Source organism: Chelonoidis abingdonii, chromosome 15, assembly GCF_003597395.2.
Source record: "Chelonoidis abingdonii isolate Lonesome George chromosome 15, CheloAbing_2.0, whole genome shotgun sequence".
NCBI classification, from domain to species: domain Eukaryota; kingdom Metazoa; phylum Chordata; order Testudines; family Testudinidae; genus Chelonoidis; species Chelonoidis abingdonii.
Window position 1 is genome coordinate 32,000,822 of NC_133783.1, and position 18,776 is coordinate 32,019,597.

The 18,776-nt window shown below is 50.6% G+C and overlaps 1 protein-coding gene across 1 annotated transcript in view; it reads left to right on the top strand.

The window, feature by feature from the left end:
- The window catches only part of KIF20B (kinesin family member 20B), a 93,685-nt gene extending 75,120 nt beyond the window's left edge, over positions 1-18,565 (top strand). Inside the window, 2 exon segments of the mRNA XM_032770301.1 lie at positions 16,791-16,933; positions 18,405-18,565. Coding sequence (XP_032626192.1) covers positions 16,791-16,933; positions 18,405-18,482 — 221 coding nt within the window. The 3' untranslated portion in view covers positions 18,483-18,565.
- The last annotated feature ends 211 nt before the right edge of the window (positions 18,566-18,776 follow it).

Below are 18,776 nucleotides of genomic sequence, written 5' to 3' on the forward strand. Positions count from 1 at the left end.
GTCCTTTGACTCCTCCCTCTCCTCTACTGAGGAAGGCAAGTTACCTGGCTCAGAAATCTGAACAGACTTCTGTAAACCTCAGTGTAAATTTCTCCCCTCAAAATCCTCCCCTGAGGCTGCAGTATCCCTTCACTCCTCCTTCGAAGAACCAGCCTGATAAAGGCAAGAGCAATCTCAGGGTCTATAAAATTCAAGAACCAAAGAGCTCTGTTGCTGAGACACCAAAGGTTGATGCTCCTATAGCATCCCTCACCGGGGACGTGATTATTCCCTCCGAAGGGGAGTTCTACCCTAAGGAACACATGGATAGAAACATGGAGTCCACTCTCAAAAAGGGCTCTGAAGCCACCTTCACCATCCTCCTGAGTGTCCGTGGCAGCAACCTGCTTTGCAGAAGCTTGTCATTTCTGGCTAGAAGATGTCAAAGCCTTAGGGCGATCTTTGTCCTTAACATCAGCTCCGCCTTAGAGACAGTCTCTCTAGCAACCACAATATTTGTAGCTGAAGCATCAGTGGATGCAATGAGGTTCTCAGCCTGAGCCATGGCTTCCACCTCGTTAGCCAGGTGCCACCTATGGCTTCGACCTTGGGGTGTGGATATTCACTCTAAGCGGGTCCCAAGCTTGGCCAAGTTTACAGGCTCCCTCCTTTAGGAAAAAAGCTGGGATACAGTAGTGGTTAACAATGCAGCAAATCCAGACAATCTCTTCCCTCCCGACTAAGCACCCTCGGGAGACACTACAGTCCAGCCTTCAAACAGAGGAGCTCCTTCTCTTGTCAGCACAGAAGTGCCAGCAAAGGGGCAACAGATTCCCAAAGGGACAACGGTGGAATCACAGTCCAAGGGGAAAGTCCAGATGAATGTCCGCCGCACATAAAATCCGCTTTGACAAATCACACAGGCTGCCTCCCAGAGCTGAAGCTAAGGGGCAGGATTTCCCATTTCCTAAGGAAATGGTCTTCATACACCACTGACAAGTGGGTCAGGGAAATAGTGAGCCAGGGATACTCCATCGAGCTGCAGGCTCCACTCCATCTTTTCCTTCTTGCAGTCACCCAGCTTCAATGACCCTGTGAACACAATCTGATCCAGAACAAAATATATCTGCTTCTGAATATGGGAGTTATAGTTTTCCTTCAGAAGCAAGATTCCCCAGGTTCTACTCCATCTTCTTCATTGTACAGAAGTACAGGGGGTGGGGAGGTATCAGAGCCATTCTCAACCTCAAAATAAAGTTTCAGATGGAGACCCCGGCTATGGTCTCATTCTTTGTCCCAGGAGCACTTCTTGGCTTCAGTAGATCTAACTGACGCTTATCTCCATATCCCCATGAGACTGTGCCACCACAGATTTCTGAGGTTCATCTGCAGCAGGAAATATTATCAGTACCGAGTGCAGGCCAAGTGGGAGTGTTCTTCCCCCAGGGTTTAAACAAAAGGGGGCGGGGAGAGCAAGACTTGGGTTGCAGGGAATTCACCAGTACCCTCGATGACTACATGATCTGAGCTTCATCAGTCAACAGCACAGAGGATTTTCCAGGAGCATGGCTTCATCAGTGCCAACAGAAGGTCTCTGGTTCCATCCAGGAATTTGTTTTCTTATTCCCAGGCTGCAGGAGGCCTACTATAGCACTATTCCTCCAACTGCTATGACTCCTGGTGTCATGCATAGGGATCACTCCATGGGCACAATTACACATTAGTAGAATGCTTGAAAACTTCTAAACACACCCCAGAATATCAAATACAGTTTCTAACACAGATGTTCGACTCCTTATAATGTTGGTCGCCCTATAACTGTGACTGCAAAAGCATGCCCGTCTGTCTTCCAGACCCTTTAGTCCTTGGAACCAATGCCAGCCTGGAGGTCTCGGGCGCTCATTTGGAGCAGGGAGGCAGATCCATGGGGACAGATGCCACAGGGCATACTTTACACATTTTCACTCTTTTCCACTACTGAGAAAGGAAGTTCAAATATTAAAACAAGAACAGGCAATGATAATATGGATAACTCCTCATTGGTCAAAGATCTTGGTTCTCAGACCTGATGGAGCTGAAATTCCACCTTCTGTGGAGATCAGATGTCCTCTTATAAGGTCCTCTTCTTCATCCAAACTCAAAATGATTTCAACTAATAGCCTGGCTATTGAGAGGGAATTGCTAGAAGGTTGGTCTGTCCTCCAGTGTCATTAAAATATTGCTTTAGTCTAGGAGAGTATCCACACTAAAAGCATACTCTTCTCTCTGGTTCAGATTCAACAACTGGTGCCAAGAGCACAATGCAAATCCCAGAAATCCAGGAATTCTAACCATTCTTGACATTATCCAAGAAGGAATAGACAGAGGCCTTCAGCCCAGTACCATCGCACATCAGATATCTGCTCTTAGTAGTGTGTTATTTTCAGGATCCTCTGGCTTCCTGGCAAACAGTCCACAGGTTCCAAACCAGATTCCTTCAAGCAAAGTAGCCAGATCTGCAATGGGATCTTCTTCTTCGAGTGCTTGCTCATATCCATTCCAGTTAGGTGTGCGTGCGCCGCATGCACGTTCGTCGGAAGATTTTTACCCTAGCAACACTCGGTGGGTCAGCAGGGCGCCTCCTGGAGTGGCGCGCATGGTGCCGGATATATACCCTGCCGACCCAGCCGCCCTTCAGTTCCTTCTTACCGCCCGTGTCGTCGTTGAACAGTGGAGCGCAGCTTAGCTGACCTCCGCTTCCTAGCTATTCGTAGTTTCTTGTGTATATAGTTATAATCCTTTTATATAATATTTATATATACTTATGCGTTTTTCTTTACTAGCATAGTTAGTTTATAATAGTTAGCGGGGTTCGGGGAGTAGCCCCTTCCCCGCAACCGGTGCGGAGCCCATGCCCGCTCACCGGTTCTTAGACTTTTCTTGCTGACCTCAGGCAGTTGCTGACAGGAGATCCACACGACTCTGTTTACGGTGCCTCGGGGGATCGCATTTCACAGCTAAGTGCCCCATTTGCAAGGCGTTTAAGCCGAGAACAAAACGGAGCGGCACTTTCATTTCCCCTCCACCTTCTGCACCGAGCCCTGGCTACTCGGCGGACAGAAGCGCTCCTCGGCACCGGAGCCCACTGGCACCGGCATTACCGGCACTGAAGTCGACTCGGCACCGCTCCCTCTCTCTGAGTTGAGGAACCCACGACTCCTCCTGCCAGTGCCCGACAGCTCCCCGGCACACGCCGTGGGTTGAGCTCCCTGCCCTGCTGCTTCTGTGCCAACTGCACCGCAGCCAGAGAGCTCATTTCAGTCGGATCGCCTGGCACCAACACCTGCAGAGGCACTGAGGACACCGGCACCATCGATCCCGGTCCCGCAAGGGCCGTCGAATCCAGTGCCTGGCCGCTCCCCAGCACGCACCGTGGTTGAGCCTCCTGCTCCTGCTGCTTCCGTGCCAAAGGCACCGCAGCCAGAGAGCTCATCTAAGTCGGATCGCCCGCACGACACCTGCCGCGGCACCGACAACGTCGGCACCGTCGATCCCGTCCCACAAGGGCCATCGAATCCAGTGCCTGACTGCTCCCCGGCGCACACTGTGGTCGCGTTCCCTGCTCCTATTGTTCCCGTGCGAACAGCACCGCAGACAGAGAGCCTGTCTAAGCCGGATCGCCGCGGCCCGACACCTGTGAGGCACGGGCGACGTCAGCACCGTCGATCCCGGTCCCACAAGGGCCATCGAATCCAGTGCCTGACTGCTCCCCGGCGCACACTGTGGTCGCGTTCCCTGCTCTATGTTCCCGTGCGAACAGCACCGCAGACAGAGAGCCTGTCTAAGCCGGATCGCCCGGCACCAACACCTGCTGAGGCACGGGCGACGTCAGCACCGTCGATCCCGGTCCCACAAGGGCCGTCTGAATCCGGTGTCTGACAGCTCCCCGGTACGCACTGTGGTCGAACTTACTGTTCCCTCCACGCCGGAGACATTTCCAACGGCGAGGGATCTCATTGCCATGACAGAGTTGATGCTGCCTGAACCCCCGGCACCGCCGATGCGGGTAATACAGTCCTTGGCAAGCTGCCTTGATACGACCATCCTCTGTCAGTGCAGCAGAGAGGCACCGTTCATGATCATGGTTCCGCAGACGCTCCAAGTCCGTCGGCACTCCACTCCCGACGCCTCTTACAGTCCCGATGCTGTTCTCCCGGCACCGGTCGCACTCGCCGCACAGGTCGGTGTTCCCGTTCACCGACCGATAATCTCGGCACGTTCTGGGTCCCAGCACCGCTACAGGCACTGTGGCTCCGCAGCTGCTCCAACCTCGAGATCTCGTTCGACCTCCTGGCACTGCTCCTGCTCTCAGGTCCGGATCTCGTTCAATGGTACCAGGCGCCTTCCGGACTGTCCTGGTCCCAGGTGCCGAGTGGGCAAGGTCTGGTAGAGTCAGACTCTGCCCATGGTTTTCAGTACCTCCATGGCCATCCGGGACACGCATCATCGTGTCTTCCCACGGACAGCTCTTATGCTCAGGACGGCGATTCTGGCAGTGTGCCTAACCAACACCTGAAAGCCCATCAGGACCTCCTATGGAAGGTAGCACTCAATGCGGACCTCCAGGGCAGGAGGTCCCGAGGGAGGGGACCCGGTAGTGCACATTCTATCGGCGGTTCCCCACTAGAGGGCCCGACTGTTTATTCGGGACCATCCAGGCGAATGCTGATACTCTATGGAGGTACAACTACTTGTCTGTCCATCCTCCTCCCTGCTCACTAGTCATTCAGTTGGTTAAGAAAAAGGGAACGGCATGGCCAACAGGCGCCAGCCCCGAAATCGAAGGGGCTAGGCGAATGACCCTACTCAGCCGCAAGGTGTATTCTGCAAGGGCCTTTATAGCCCTGCGTGGCAAATCAATAAGCCCTGCTTAGCCCCTATAATCATAACACCTGAATAACGGTGATAAAGTTATGGAGTTTCTCCATCAAGTTTTCCCGCCAGAGTTCACTGCCTCTTGGAGGAAGGGAAAAAGGCGGCCAGAAGCTTTCTCTCCAGGCCTCGTACCACCGAAGAGCATCTCCTGGCTCCAGGTTTCAAACCTCCGGCCTGTCACGACTTACCATTTGTTGGTAAAGGCCTCTTTGCGGTGAAATCAACCCCAGGCTGCAAAGCCTGAAGGGGCAACAGGGTCCTAATGCGCTCTCTCTGGGCGTGCATACGCCAACGACCTACTGCAGGCCTTTCCGTCCCCAGCCACACGGCCACACTCTGTGCCTAGCACACAGATAGGACTTTGGCAGACAGCCACGGCTGAGGTGGTCACAGACGACCATCAGGACCCCTAAGGGCAAGATCGAGGCCCCTTGCAATCACCACCGGGGACCAAAGACGAACTTTTGAAGGTGTGCCCGAGGGCTGCGTACCGGTTACAAGCGGATCCCACTCCTACTTCCTCTTGGCGTGGTCCCAGTTAACTTCAGTCGCTGTTCCTACACATGGTGGAGTATGGTACCACCTCCACTTTGTTTCAACCCTGTCCCTCTTCAGGGACTCCTCTCGGGCGCAATTCCTCTTACAGAGGTGCACACGCGCCAATGACAAGGGGCAATTACTCCCCTTATTCCGTAATCCCCGACTTGTATGGAGGTCTCAGACCTATCCTAGACCTAACGAGGACTCAACCAGTTTATGATAAGGTTGAAGTCCACATGGTATCCCTGGGAACCATTATCCCTGTCCTTAGATCCTGGAGACTGGTATGCCGCCTCGATATGAAGGCGCGTACTTTCACATTGCATCTCCCTCCGCACAGGAGATACCTCCACTTTCTAGCCACCCATCGGTACTTCCAGTTTACGGTCCTGCTGTTTGGCCTTTCTACAGCCCCGCAGGCATTAACCAAGTGTGTGGCCGTAGTCGCACCCACCTCCGCCGACGTTGGATGTGTGTTTTCCGCATCTGGATGATTGGCTTATCTGAGGAGATTCCAAGAGACAGTCATCTCGGCGTGTGGGCATCGTCAGGGACCTATTCACATGTCTAGGCCTGATGATCACTATGGAAACATCCACTCTGGTTCCCACGCAGAGGTTAGACTTCCTAGGAGCTATCCTGGACTCCGAGCTAGCCGGATCCTGCTTACCACAGCCACGGTTTCAGGCGATGGCACCCATCATCCGAGGTCTGCAAACTTTCCCAACGACCTTGGCTCGCACTTGTCTGGGTCTCCGGGTCCCATGGCTGCCTGCTAGTTTGGTAACCAAACACGCTAAGCTCTGGCCTCTGTCTTCTCCAGTTTTGGCTCAATCGGCTATATACCGCCCGGACAGGGGCCAATGGTCACGATAGTCACCATTCCCTCGAGCACCCTAGGCTCCCTACAATGTGGCTAACTCCCTCCCTGGTGTGGCAGGGGATGCCCGCTCTATCCGCCCCAGCCCCTCAAACTGTCCCTGACGACGGATACGTCATCTCTCGGCTCAGGTGCTCACCTCAGTAACCTTCGAGCTTAAGACCTTTGTCTTCTCAGGAGCTGGCGTTCCACATCAATGTCCAAAAATGAGGCAGTCTGCCTGGCGTGCCAGGGTTCCAGCAGCAGCTGCGAGGCCGTGGCGTCTCAGTGTTTACAGCCACCACAACGGCCATGTACTACATAAACAACCTGGGAGGGACATGGTCCTCCTCCTTTTGTCAGGAGGCCATCCATCTCTGGGACTTTTGCATAGCCCACTCATGAATTTGGTAGCATCCTTTCTCCTTGGCGCTTTGACTCAGCAGGTCTTTCCTGTCTCTGAGTGCTTGCCCTGCCTGATGTGATGCATTCTGTTGCCAGAAGTGGGGATTTTTCCACCCACATATGTTGCCTTTTCGCTTTACGTACGGAACGAACACGAAATGTCTGAGGTTCTGCTCCTCCCAAGGTCTCTCTCCGGGACCGATCTCAGACGCTGTCCTCATGCCGTGGAAGGGCCAACACCTTTATGCCTTCCCACCGTTCCCCGGCTCATTGAATCCTGCTCACACTTCGGGCAGGGGCAGGCGCTATCATCATGATCACTCCAGATTGGTCCAGGCAGCGATGATACGCCACGTTGCTCAGCCTGTCAATAGCCCTACCCAATACCCTGCCACTCCACCTCAGACCTCATACCTCAGGGACTGTGGCAGACTTCACCGCCCGGACCTGCAGTCTTTTCACCTCATGTGTGGCTGCGCTACGTGACTATCACGATAGCAGGAAGCTTCCACCTGGTCAGTGTACCTGGCCAGGTGGAAGCGTTTCTCCTACAGGTGCGAACACGCTAAATCTAAATCTCCTGCTAAGGTCTCAAATCCCCTCCTATTTTGGACTACCTCTGGACCTGCAACAGCAGGGCCCCTAGCAGTGTCATCGCCAAGGTACACTTGGCAGCCATCTCTACCTTCCATCCAGGCTAAGGTGGTCGTTCTGTGTTCTCACTCTATGGTTTCGAGGTTCCTCAAGGGCTTGCAGCGCATACACCCTTAGGTACGCCGCCAGCCCCAACCTGGGACCTCAACCTGGGTCTAACCAGACTTATGTCTCCTCCATTCGACCCCGTTAGCGACCTGCTCGCTTGCTATACCTGTCTTGGAAGGACAGCTTTCCTCGTAGCCGTTACATCGGCCATGAGTCTTCAAGCTCAGGGCTCTTATGGTGGGTTCACGCCATACATATGTTCACAAAGACGAGGTGCAGTTACGACCACACCCAGCTTTCCTCCCTAAGGTGGTTTCGGCCTTTCACGTTAACCACACTCAACGCGATGGGACAACAATTGCACTCCTGGACGTCTGTATAGCGCTCCGTGCATTTATGTTGAGCGGACAAAACCATTTGTAACACGCCCCAACTCTCGGTTGCAGTAGCTGACCGAAGGAAAGGCCTACCTGTTTCCTCTCAGAGGATCTCATCTTGGGGTGATGACGTGCACCCGCACTTGTTATGAATTTTGGCTCACATTTCCCCAAGCCACATCACCATGCATGTTCTACCACGCTGCTCAGGCTTCATCTGCCGCCTTGCTGACTCGTGTACCTACCCACAGGATCTATCGCGCAGCTCCATGGTCCCTCGGTCCATACCCTTGCTTCGCATTATGCTCTGGTTCAACAGTCAAGAGATACTGCAGCCTTTGGCTCAGCAGTTTACATTCTGCCATTATTTCACTCCAACCCCACCGCCTACATAAGGCTTGGGAATCACCTAACTGGAATGGATATGAGCAAGCACTCGAAGAAGAAAAGACGGTTACTCACCTTTGTAACTGTTGTTCTTCGAGATGTGTTGCTCATATCCATCCACACCCGCCTCTTCCCCTCTGTCGGAGTAGCGGGCAAGAAGGAACTGAAGGGCGGCAGGGTCGGCAGGGGTATATATACCAGGCATCATAGCGGCGCCACTCCAGGGGGCGCGGCCAGCTGCCGACCCACCGATGTGTTGCTAGGGTAAAAATCTTCCGACTGACGAACGTAGCATGCGAATGCGGGCGCCACACCTAACTGGAATGAGATATGAGCAACACATCTCAAGAACAACAGTTTACAAAGGTGAGTAACCGTCTTTTCTAGCTAGCCTTGAGGGCCCTGAAAAGCCATCTCTTACCAGCTCTGCAGTTCACTGTACGGCCTCCTAATTTAATCCATGCTAAGGCCTGCGTTTCTTAGTAGCTATGCCTGATCTGGCCCAGGCAAGCAATATTCCGGAGATGGCCAGCCAATATCTCGCTACAAGCAAACCGCTACACATGTTTCTGTCAAGAGCTCCAACAACGTGGTGGCTTTCTTGAAAAACACCCAGAATTCCTGCGTGCATGTTCGTCGGAGATTTTTACCCTAGCAACACTCAGTGGGCCGGCAGGGCGCCCCCGGAGTGGCGCTGCTATGGTGCCGGATATATACCCCTGCCGGCCCCTCCGCTCCTCAGTTCCTTCTTACCTCCCTTGTCGGTCGTTGGAACAGTGGAGCGCAGCTTAGCTGACCTCCACCTTCCTAGCGATTCGCTCGTTTCTATTGTATTGTGTATATAATTCAATTTCCTATAAGTATAGTTAATGTTTAGTTATTAGTTCTGTAGTAGTTTTTGTATATAGTTAAGAGGGATCGGGGGTTAGCCCCTTCCCCTCACCCGGTACCGGGGCCCATGCCCGGTTCACTGGGCTTCAAACCGTGCTCGGCCTGTCATAGGCCGATGCCCACAGGAGACCCTCACGACTCCTGTCTCAAGTGCTTGGGTGAATCCCATCTCACAGAGAAGTGCTGCATCTGCAAGGCTTTCAAGCCCCGGACTAAAAAAGAGAGGGACATTCGCCTGAAGCAACTCTTGATGGAGGCAGCTCTGACTCCTCCTTCTTCAGCATGCGCCGACAGTGAAGGCTCCTCGACATCAGCCATCACTGGCCCAAGCTCCTGCCCGGCACTGCGCTCTCTCACCAAGGAGCAAGAAGCACAAGCCTCCTGCGGGTACGCCGCAGTCTGAGTGCTTAGCTAAGTCAGACCGCCCGGCACTGACAACTGCCGCAGCACCGACGTCCTCCACACCATTGATTCCGGCCTCACAAGAGGCCTTGAGTCTGGTGCCTACCAGCTCCCTGGCACGCGCTGTGGTTGGGCTTATCGTGCCCTCCACTCCGGAGACCTTCTCCACGGCACGAGACTTGATTGCCTTGACAGAGCCTGAGCTGCCTCAACCCCCGGCACAGACGGTGCGGGTTGTTCAGTCAATAGGCAAGCCGGCCCTCATGAGACCATCTTCGCCTTGTACCGCTGAACGTCGCCGGTCCCAATCCAGGTCCCGCAGACACTCTCGGTCCCGTCATCGATCCCGGTCCCGGCGCCGCTCGCAGTCCCGGTACCGCTCCCCATCGAGGTACCGGTCGTACTCGTGGCATCGTTCAAGGTCCCAGTCGCCGACCAGATACTCTCGGCACCGCTCTAGGTCCCGACACCACTCGCGGCACCGTACCTCTTGCAGCCGATCTCGGCACGGCGATTCAAGGCACCGGTCGACCTCCCGGCACTGTGCCGGACGCAGGTCCCGGTCTCATTCCCAGCACCGGTACGACTCCAAGTACCGTTCTCCGGCACCGCGTGGGGACAGATCAAGTGGACGCAGGGACCCGCATCAAACGGTCTCCGCCCCTCCATGGCCTTCTCGTCAACCGTCTACCTCCTCCTATGCAAACAGTGCATCCTGTGGGGATTCGGATGCTCACAACAGGTTTGCCCAAGGAACCCTTGGCCCGGACCAGGGACCTCATCAGTGGTCCTTTTGGACACCTTGGGCTTATCACCAAGCCCAGGGTGAACCCCCTATACCATTGCGCTCCGGCCCTTCCGAACACCAAGCACCAGAGGCCACCGTTAGCAGACCTACCCCGGCTGGTACGGAGGAATCTCCTGCCCACGTACCGGACCCACAAAATCTACCGGCTCCGGACATTCCTCAGGATCATGAGTCAGTCCAGGACCTGCTTGTCCCTGGGGTTTCATCCTCCTCCTCCCCGGATGAAGCGGTGGCAGGGACGTCATCATCGGGACCACTTTCAATCGACCTCGGGTCACACCAGGACCTTCTGCAGCATGTCGCCCTTAATATCAACTTACTTGTAGAGGAAGTTCCTGAGGTGGAGGACCCGGTAATCAGTATACTGTCGGCGGAGGCGCCAACTAGGGTGGCCCTCCCCTTCATTCGTTCGATCCAGGCTAGAGCGGATACCATCTGGCAATTCCCGGCATCCATACCGCCCACAGCCAAAGGGGTTGAACGGAAATACATGGTGCCTTCCAAAGGGTATGAGTACCTTTATGTGCACCCCCCTCCCTGTTCATTGGTTGTACAGTCCGTCAATGAATGGGAGCGCCATGGCCAGCAAGCCCCTGCATCTAAATCAAGGGAGGCCAGGCGAATGGATCTGTTAGGAAGAAAAATCTATTCCGCGGGAGGCCTCCAACTCAGGGTTGCGAACCAACAAGCCCTCCTGAGTAGGTACAGCTATAACACCTGGGAGGTGGTAGGAAAGTTTACAGAGCTAGTCCCGCAGGACTCCCGCCAGGAATTCACAGCACTCCTGGAGGAGGGGAAGAAAGTTGTGCGGACCTCCCTCCAGGCCTCGCTGGATGCCACCGATTCAGCAGCTAGAACGGTCGCCTCTGGAATCGCCATGCAACATATATCTTGGCTGCAAGTGTCAGGCCTGCCACCTGAACTTCAGCAGACTATACAAGACTTACCTTTTGATGGCCAGGGCCTGTTCTCGCAGAAGACGGACCCTAGGCTACAGAGTCTAAAAGACAATCACGTAATTATGCATTCGTTGGGAATGCATATGCCACAGACTCAAAGACGGTCTTTCCGGCCCCAACCTCAACACCCCTACCCCCCACCTCGGCCAAGGCAAGACTTCACCAGAAAGCGAGGTCGTACCAATCGCAGACGTCAGTCTGGGCCTCAAGGGGGTAACAATTCTGGTCCCACCAAGCCACCAGGGGGACCCAAACCAATCTTTTGAGGGTGCGCCCGAGAGCAGTGTACCAATGGCCTTCCAGGATCCTTTTCAGTTCTACAACCGCCTTGCCCCATTTCTCCCTACATGGTCCCAACTAACCTCAGACTGTTGGGTCCTACGCACGGTGGAGTTTGGATACCATCTTCAGTTTATTTCAACCCCCCCCCACCCTCTTCCTCGTCCCTCTTCAGGGACCCCTCTCAAGAGCAACTCCTTTTGCAGGAGGTTTGGAGGCTCCTTGCAATGGGAGCTATAGAGGAGGTACTGGAGGAGTTAAGATGCAAGGGGTTCTATTCCAGATATTTCCGAATCCCCAAGGCAAAAGGGGGCCTCAGGCCTATCCTGGACCTGCGAGGACTGAACAAATTCATCAAAAATTTCAAGTTCCGCATGATATCCCTGGGAACCATCATCCCTTCCCTGGATCCCGGAGATTGGTACGACGCTGTCGACATGAAGGACGCATATTTCCACATCGCTATTTACCCCCCGCACAGACGATATCTACGCTTTGTGGTGAATCATCAACATTACCAGTTTACGGTCCTTCCCTTTGGCCTCTCCTCGGCCCCTCAGGTATTCACGAAGTGTATGGCAGTAGTCGCCGCCTCCCTCCGCCGTCGTCGAATACTTGTCTTTCCATACCTCGACGACTGGGTTATTCAAGGGACCTCCGAGGCACAGGTCACCGCTCATGTGAGCGTCATCAAGGACCTATTCACCTGTCTAGGCCTGATAATCAATTTGGAAAAATCCACTTTAGTGCCTACGCAGAGAATAGAATTCATAGGGGCCACGCTGGACTCCAATCTTGCAACGGCCAGCTTGCCTCCACCTCGGTTTCAGGCTATAGTCTCCCTTGTACAAAGGCTACAAAGCTTCTCAACAACCTCTGCCCGCACTTGCCTTGGCCTCCTTGGTCACATGGCTGCGTGCACTTTCGTCACAAAGCACGCCAGACTGCGCATGCGTTCTCTTCAAACTTGGCTTGCCCCAGTCTATCGTCCGTGCAGGGATGCCATAGACATGATACTCACAGTCCCATCGAGCATTCTGGGCTCCCTCGACTGGTGGCTGATGCTATCCCTGGTGTGTACGGGTCGACCATTCCATCCACCGCAGCGCTCCGCGTCCCTAACAACGGATGCCTCATCTCTCGACTGGGTTGCTCACCTAGGGCACCTTCGCACTCAAGGCCTTTGGTCCTCTAGGGAGTTGGCGCTTCACATCAATGTCCGCGAACTGAGAGCGGTCTGACTGGCGTGCCAAACCTTCCAGCGTCATCTACAGGGCCGTTGTGTTGCAGTGTTCACAGACAACACGACGGCCATGTATTACATAAACAAGCAGGGAGGGACGCAATCTTCCCCCTTTTGTCAAGAGGCGATGCAACTGTGGGACTTCTGCATAGCCCACTCAATAGACCTGGTAGCCTCCTTTCTCCCAGGAGTCCGGAACACTCTCGCGGGTCACCTGAGCAGGTCCATCCGTCCAGACATTCTCCATTCTGTATTCCGGAAGTGAGGCTTTCCCCAGATAGACCTCTTTGCGTTCCGAGAGAACAGGAAATGCCAGGTGTTCTGCTCCCTGCAGGGTCACTCCCCAGGCTCCCTCTCGGACGCGTTCCTAATTCCCTGGAAAGGTCACCTATTTTATGCCTTCCCACCTTTTCCTCTCGTCCACAGAGTTCTATTCAAACTCCGCAGGGACAGAGCGCAACTAATATTGATAGCTCCGGCATGGCCGAGACAGCACTGGTACACCCTGCTGCTCGACCACTCTCTGGCAGCCCCGATCCCCCTGCCACTCTGCCCGGATCTCATAACGCAGGACTTCGGCAGGCTTCACCACCCGGACCTGTAGTCCCTTCATCTGACAGTATGGCGGCTGTCTGGTTGAACCAATCTGAATTGCATTGTTCCACCTCTGTGCAACAGGTGCTGCTGGGAAGCAGAAAACCTTCCAAGCGGGCAACATGTCTCGCCAAGTGGAAGCGCTTCTCCCACTGGTGCGCCCAGCATGACTTTATTCCCGAAGGTGTATCGATCCCCATTATCTTGGACTATTTATGGTCCGTCAAGGAGCAGGGCCTGGCGATCTCTTCTGTAAGGGTGCATCTTGCAGCTATTTCCACTTTCCATCCTGGGAAAAATTGCAGTTCGATCTTCTCTCCTCCCATAGTTTCCAGATTCCTCAAGGGCTTGGAGCAGCTCTACCCTCAGGTCAAGCGCCCTTCCCCTACCTGGGATCTCAACCTCATATTAGCTAGGCTCATGGGCCCCCCCTTTGAGCCTTTAGTCACATGCTAGCTGCTGTACCTGTCCTGGAAGACAGCCTTCCTTGTCACTATCACCTCGGCTAGACGAGTATCGGAACTTCGCGCTTTGATTGTGGATCTTCCGTATACGGTATTCCACAAGGACAAGGTACAGCTGCGACCGCACCCGGCATTCCTCCCTAAGGTGATCTCTGCCTTCCACGTTAATCAAGACATCTTTCTACCAGTCTTTTTCCCGAAGCCACACTCATCGCGCCGGGAACAACAGCTGCATACCCTGGATGTCCGCCGGGCTCTCGCCTTTTACATCCAGAAGACCAAACCTTTCAGACGTTCACCTCAGCTATTTGTAGCGGTCGCAGAGCGCATGAAGGGCATGCTAATCTCCCCCCCAACGGATCTCATCTTGGGTGACATCCTGTATCTGGACATGCTACGACTTTTCCCACATTCCGACTGGCCATCTCACCGCCCACTCTACTCGGGCTCAAGCCTCATCTGCTGCTTTCCTGGCCCATGTTCCCATCCAGGAAATATGTCGCGCGGCTACCTGGTCTTCCATCCATACCTTTGCACCACACTATGCACTGGCCCAGCAGTCCAGAGACGATGCCACCTTTGGCTCAGCGGTCTTACATTCCACAACGTCTCGCTCCGACCCCACCACCTAGGTAAGACTTGGGAATCACCTAACCGGAATGGATATGAGCAAGCACTCGAAGAAGAAAAGACGGTTACTCACCTTTGTAACTATTGTTCTTCGAGATGTGTTGCTCATATCCATTCCAAACCCGCCCTCCTTCCCCTCTGTCGGAGTAGCTGGCAAGAAGGAACTGAGAAGCGGAGGGGCTGGCAGGGGTATATATCCGGCACCATAGCGGTGCCACTCCAGGGGGCGCCCTGCCGGCCCGTGTTGCTAGGGTAAAGATCTCCGAACGTGCACGCAGCGCGTGCACACCTAACTGGAATGGATATGAGCAACACATCTCGAAGAACAATAGTTACAAAGGTGAGTAACCATCTTTTCCAAAGGTAAATTCCTCTATCTACATTTCTCAAGAAGTTGTGCTTCCGTTGTTGTGTCCAAAATCACAATATTTTCAACTGAAGAAGGCATGGCACACCTTAAATGTCAGAAGCATGTCGAAAGTCTATCTGAAGTATACAGAATCCTGAGAAAATCAGGTTCCCTATTTGTGTCTTTCGATCCAAAATGCCAGGGGCTCAGATTCTAAGTCCTATTGTGGAAACCTACAAATCACCAGAGGCTTCTGTCCTAGCAAGGATCAAGGCACACTCCACAAGATCCTTAACAACCTCAAGAGCAGAATGAGCAAGTTTGTCACTTCAGAAATTTGAAAGCTGCCACTTTGTCTCCAGCATTAACAACTACAGGGTAGATCTTCTGTCTTCTATAGAGACCTCCTTTGGCAGGAAGGTGCTGCAGATGGTGGCCCAGAAATAATACAGACTCTTGAACAAGCTGACAAAAAGGGGAGTATTTCTTTCCTATCAACTTTTGTTACATAACCTTCCCTTCATCTCTTCACCGCTTGCTACTCCCCAAACATCCAGAAGCAATGCTGGGGAGAAAAATAAAAAAATTCTTCTTGATGATTTTCCATTCTGCTAGCAGCATCTCCCACAATACTCCCAATCCTGGACGGCTCATGAGTCAAGGGTGAGATATTGGAAGGGTTACCATATGACCATCTTCTCTGGTCTAATGTCCATAGTTGTTTTATCTCTGGAATATTTGTTAATGTTATGCAAATTTTATAGTTTGGGAATAACTCATCTGTCAGCAAAACAGGAGTAGAGAAGGCATGGCCAGACCATGCAGTGTCAGAATGCTGATCTGCCTCTGTCAATTGCAGAGAAAGGAGAGAGCCCAGACATTCAGAATTGTGGGAGACGCTGCTTGCAGAAAGGAAACTTTTGGCTGGAAATTTTCTGTTCTCTTGAGCATACTTTATCAGCCTATCCTAAGTTTGGCTGTGTTGGATATAAATGAAAAGCACAACTATTGTTTTATTTTAGCTTCTCTAATTTAAAAACAGATTTTCTGTCCAGTAAAACATCATAAGATGAATAAAGTATTTGCCATTCTTTATTGTTTGTTTTGTTTCTATAGTGGTTGTGATCAGCATGTATTTTATTAGGCACTGTACAAACGAAAAAGGCAGTCTCTCCCCAGGGAGCTTTCAATCTAAGATTCAGTAAAAATGTGGGTAAACAGTGGGGTGGGAGGACAAGATTATAACTAGGCTTGGAAGGATTCGATTTTTATCAATAAATGTCAGTAAACATTGATTTCACTGTACACATACAAACAGACAAAATATTTCTTTTACTGATAATCAAAATTTACACATAGACAAAATAAGAAAAATGCAGCTTGAGAATTTTTTAGAGTCTGATTTTAAGGATATTTACTTTGTTTATATTTTGATGTGTGATCTTGACAATTTGTGTTTGAACAGTTATAAACTTAACTTTTTTTTTACTCTGTCTAATGTCAATACATTATTGTCTGAGTCCTCTAAGGGATTTTTTTTTAAAAAAGTGCTTTAAAAATTGATAGTCTTCAATGGAAAAAAAAAAGAATTCTGCGTGTGCATTAATTTGTCAAAACAATAATGCTCACTATTTTGAATTAAATTTATAATAGGACATGATTCTGAAATGTTTTTCACCTGGATAGGTAAGAGTCATTTCAAGGAAGTCAGTGGGATTGCTGTACAGTTGACAGCGAAATCAAACTCCAAATCTGTCCCTTCTAGGAAATGAAAAAATTACTTAATTTGGCTTAATTTATTTGGGACGCATAGGTTTGCTGTGATCCATATTTCCTAAATCTCTTTTAAAAGTCAAATGTGTCTGTATAGTAAAGCAAGGTTTTATTTGAACTGTTTCCTCTTTTAAAACCTTTTCAGCTGTGATTAGAGGCATTTGTTGTAGCTTTTTAAATATCCCCTTGTTTCCTTTTGTTTATAAATAATAAAATATTAAAATGTGTCTTGTAGCAAAGAAGCTGATTGCAACAATAAGCTCCCCCAAATCGACAGAAGTGGAAACTCACATAGCAAAGGAGTTCAAGCCGAAACGAACCAAGCGAAAGCTGTACTCAACTGACATTTCCTTTCCGTTAGACATTCCTGGTGATGTGGTAAGTGACATACTTTCCACACACACTGCAGTGAGATAAGTTAAGTCAACCCGAGATATAGTCAGTTTACAAAAATGAGTTAAAAATAGTGACATGTACTTCAGTTCCCCTGACTCCACTTTGCCAATCTTTGTGGTTTTACAGCTGCATTTTCTTTTTTCTCCACTTGTCTCTCCTCTCTTTGCAGCTGTTTGTAAGACCTATATGAATGGGAGAAGCTGAGTTGCTCTACAGGGGATATAGTGAAAGTGCTGCCAAATGCACAAACTGACCCGTTCCTTTCTCTAGTCATAATCATTTTAGTGTGGGGCAACAGAAATATTTTCAGCTGTTGTAATTAACAAGAAGTGATTTTTGTTTTCAGTTGACTGCATCAATTTAAATGTAAAAGGGAAATGATAAATGGAAATGGATACCTATATAACTAATTAATATAAGGAAAATACTTGGTTTAAACCCTGAGGATGAGAATCTGTGCTGCATTGCTAAGACTACAGGCCTGTCTAAGCTGTGGAAGTCTCCTGGAGCTGCCCTCTGATTACCTAGAAGCTTCACAGTCTTGCATGCTGGGGCACCACACTGACACATCCCTCCTAGCGTGTCCCATATGCCAAGGCTTGCAAGAGGGTCCTTGGAGGACAACCATATGGCTCTCTGCAGTTCTTGCACTGGAGGGATGCTCTACCAACTGGAAGCAGGGCTTTTAAGAACCCTCTATTCTGCTCTGGTCCTTTCTCCCATTGTGAAGGGGCCAGAACAGGGAGTGAGGATCTCATTTTATGCCTCAATCCTACAAATTCCTATGCAAATGAGTAATCCCATTAACTTTAGTGAGAGCAGTCTGAAGGGGAGAGGGACGAGGGGGGTGCAGAAACGAGACTGCATAGGATCCAAGATGCTGGACATGCCAGGGAAGGTCAAGGGAAGATTAAACTTTTGTTCTTGTTTTCTTTTACGTGTTATATGCAGTGGTGGTGTAACCAAGTCAGTCCCAAGATATTAGAGAGACAAGGTGGTTGGTAATACTTCACTCACCTCATCTCACTTTTTTTTTATTTTGGTGAGTTAGTACTAGAAGTTTAGGGATGGAAATTGTTTCCAGTGAGAGTGGTTTCTATGGTTTACAACTTATTCTCACATTAATTTCTATGCAAACGTAGTCTGACACATCCTAGTCTTTGCTAGGATTTTTTTTTCCTTAAAATGAAATGTATGTGGAGCTCTGTACATTGACCTAAGACTACTATGGATCCTTTAAAAAAAAATTCAGTAGCAATATTGTGCAATTTATTATGAATACAGCTCAGGGGGACACTAGAAAATTGGTGAGTGTTTTATGCAGCTAACTGCATGAATACAGCCATCTGTATACAGATATCTAGAATTATCTATCGAGTGACATTGACATACGATTCCATATTAAACATTTATCTGAGGAAAAGCAAAAATAACTTTCAAAATGTCCTTTTAGATTGTTATGGATGAAAAGGAAAAGGAAAGTGATCATCTAATCATCAAGCGACGACTGCGGTCAAAAACAGCAAGATAAACGATTATGTAGAAGCATGTTTACATAATTCTTAATTAGGTCATATTTCTATTGTATTATTTTCAGTTGATTGTATATAATAAATTATATACACCCACTGCCTCTATAGTTTTTCTTTTGTGTTAAACCTTCAGAAGTACTGTATAAAATTGTGACTCCATTAAAGCTGAAATGTAGTTCAAAAAAAGTTTTTACATCTGTGACTTGTTTTATAACTTGATGTCTTTTTAAAAGGGTCCAGGAATGCCACTCTTAAGTGAACATAACAACAGCCACACTGGGTCAGACCAATGG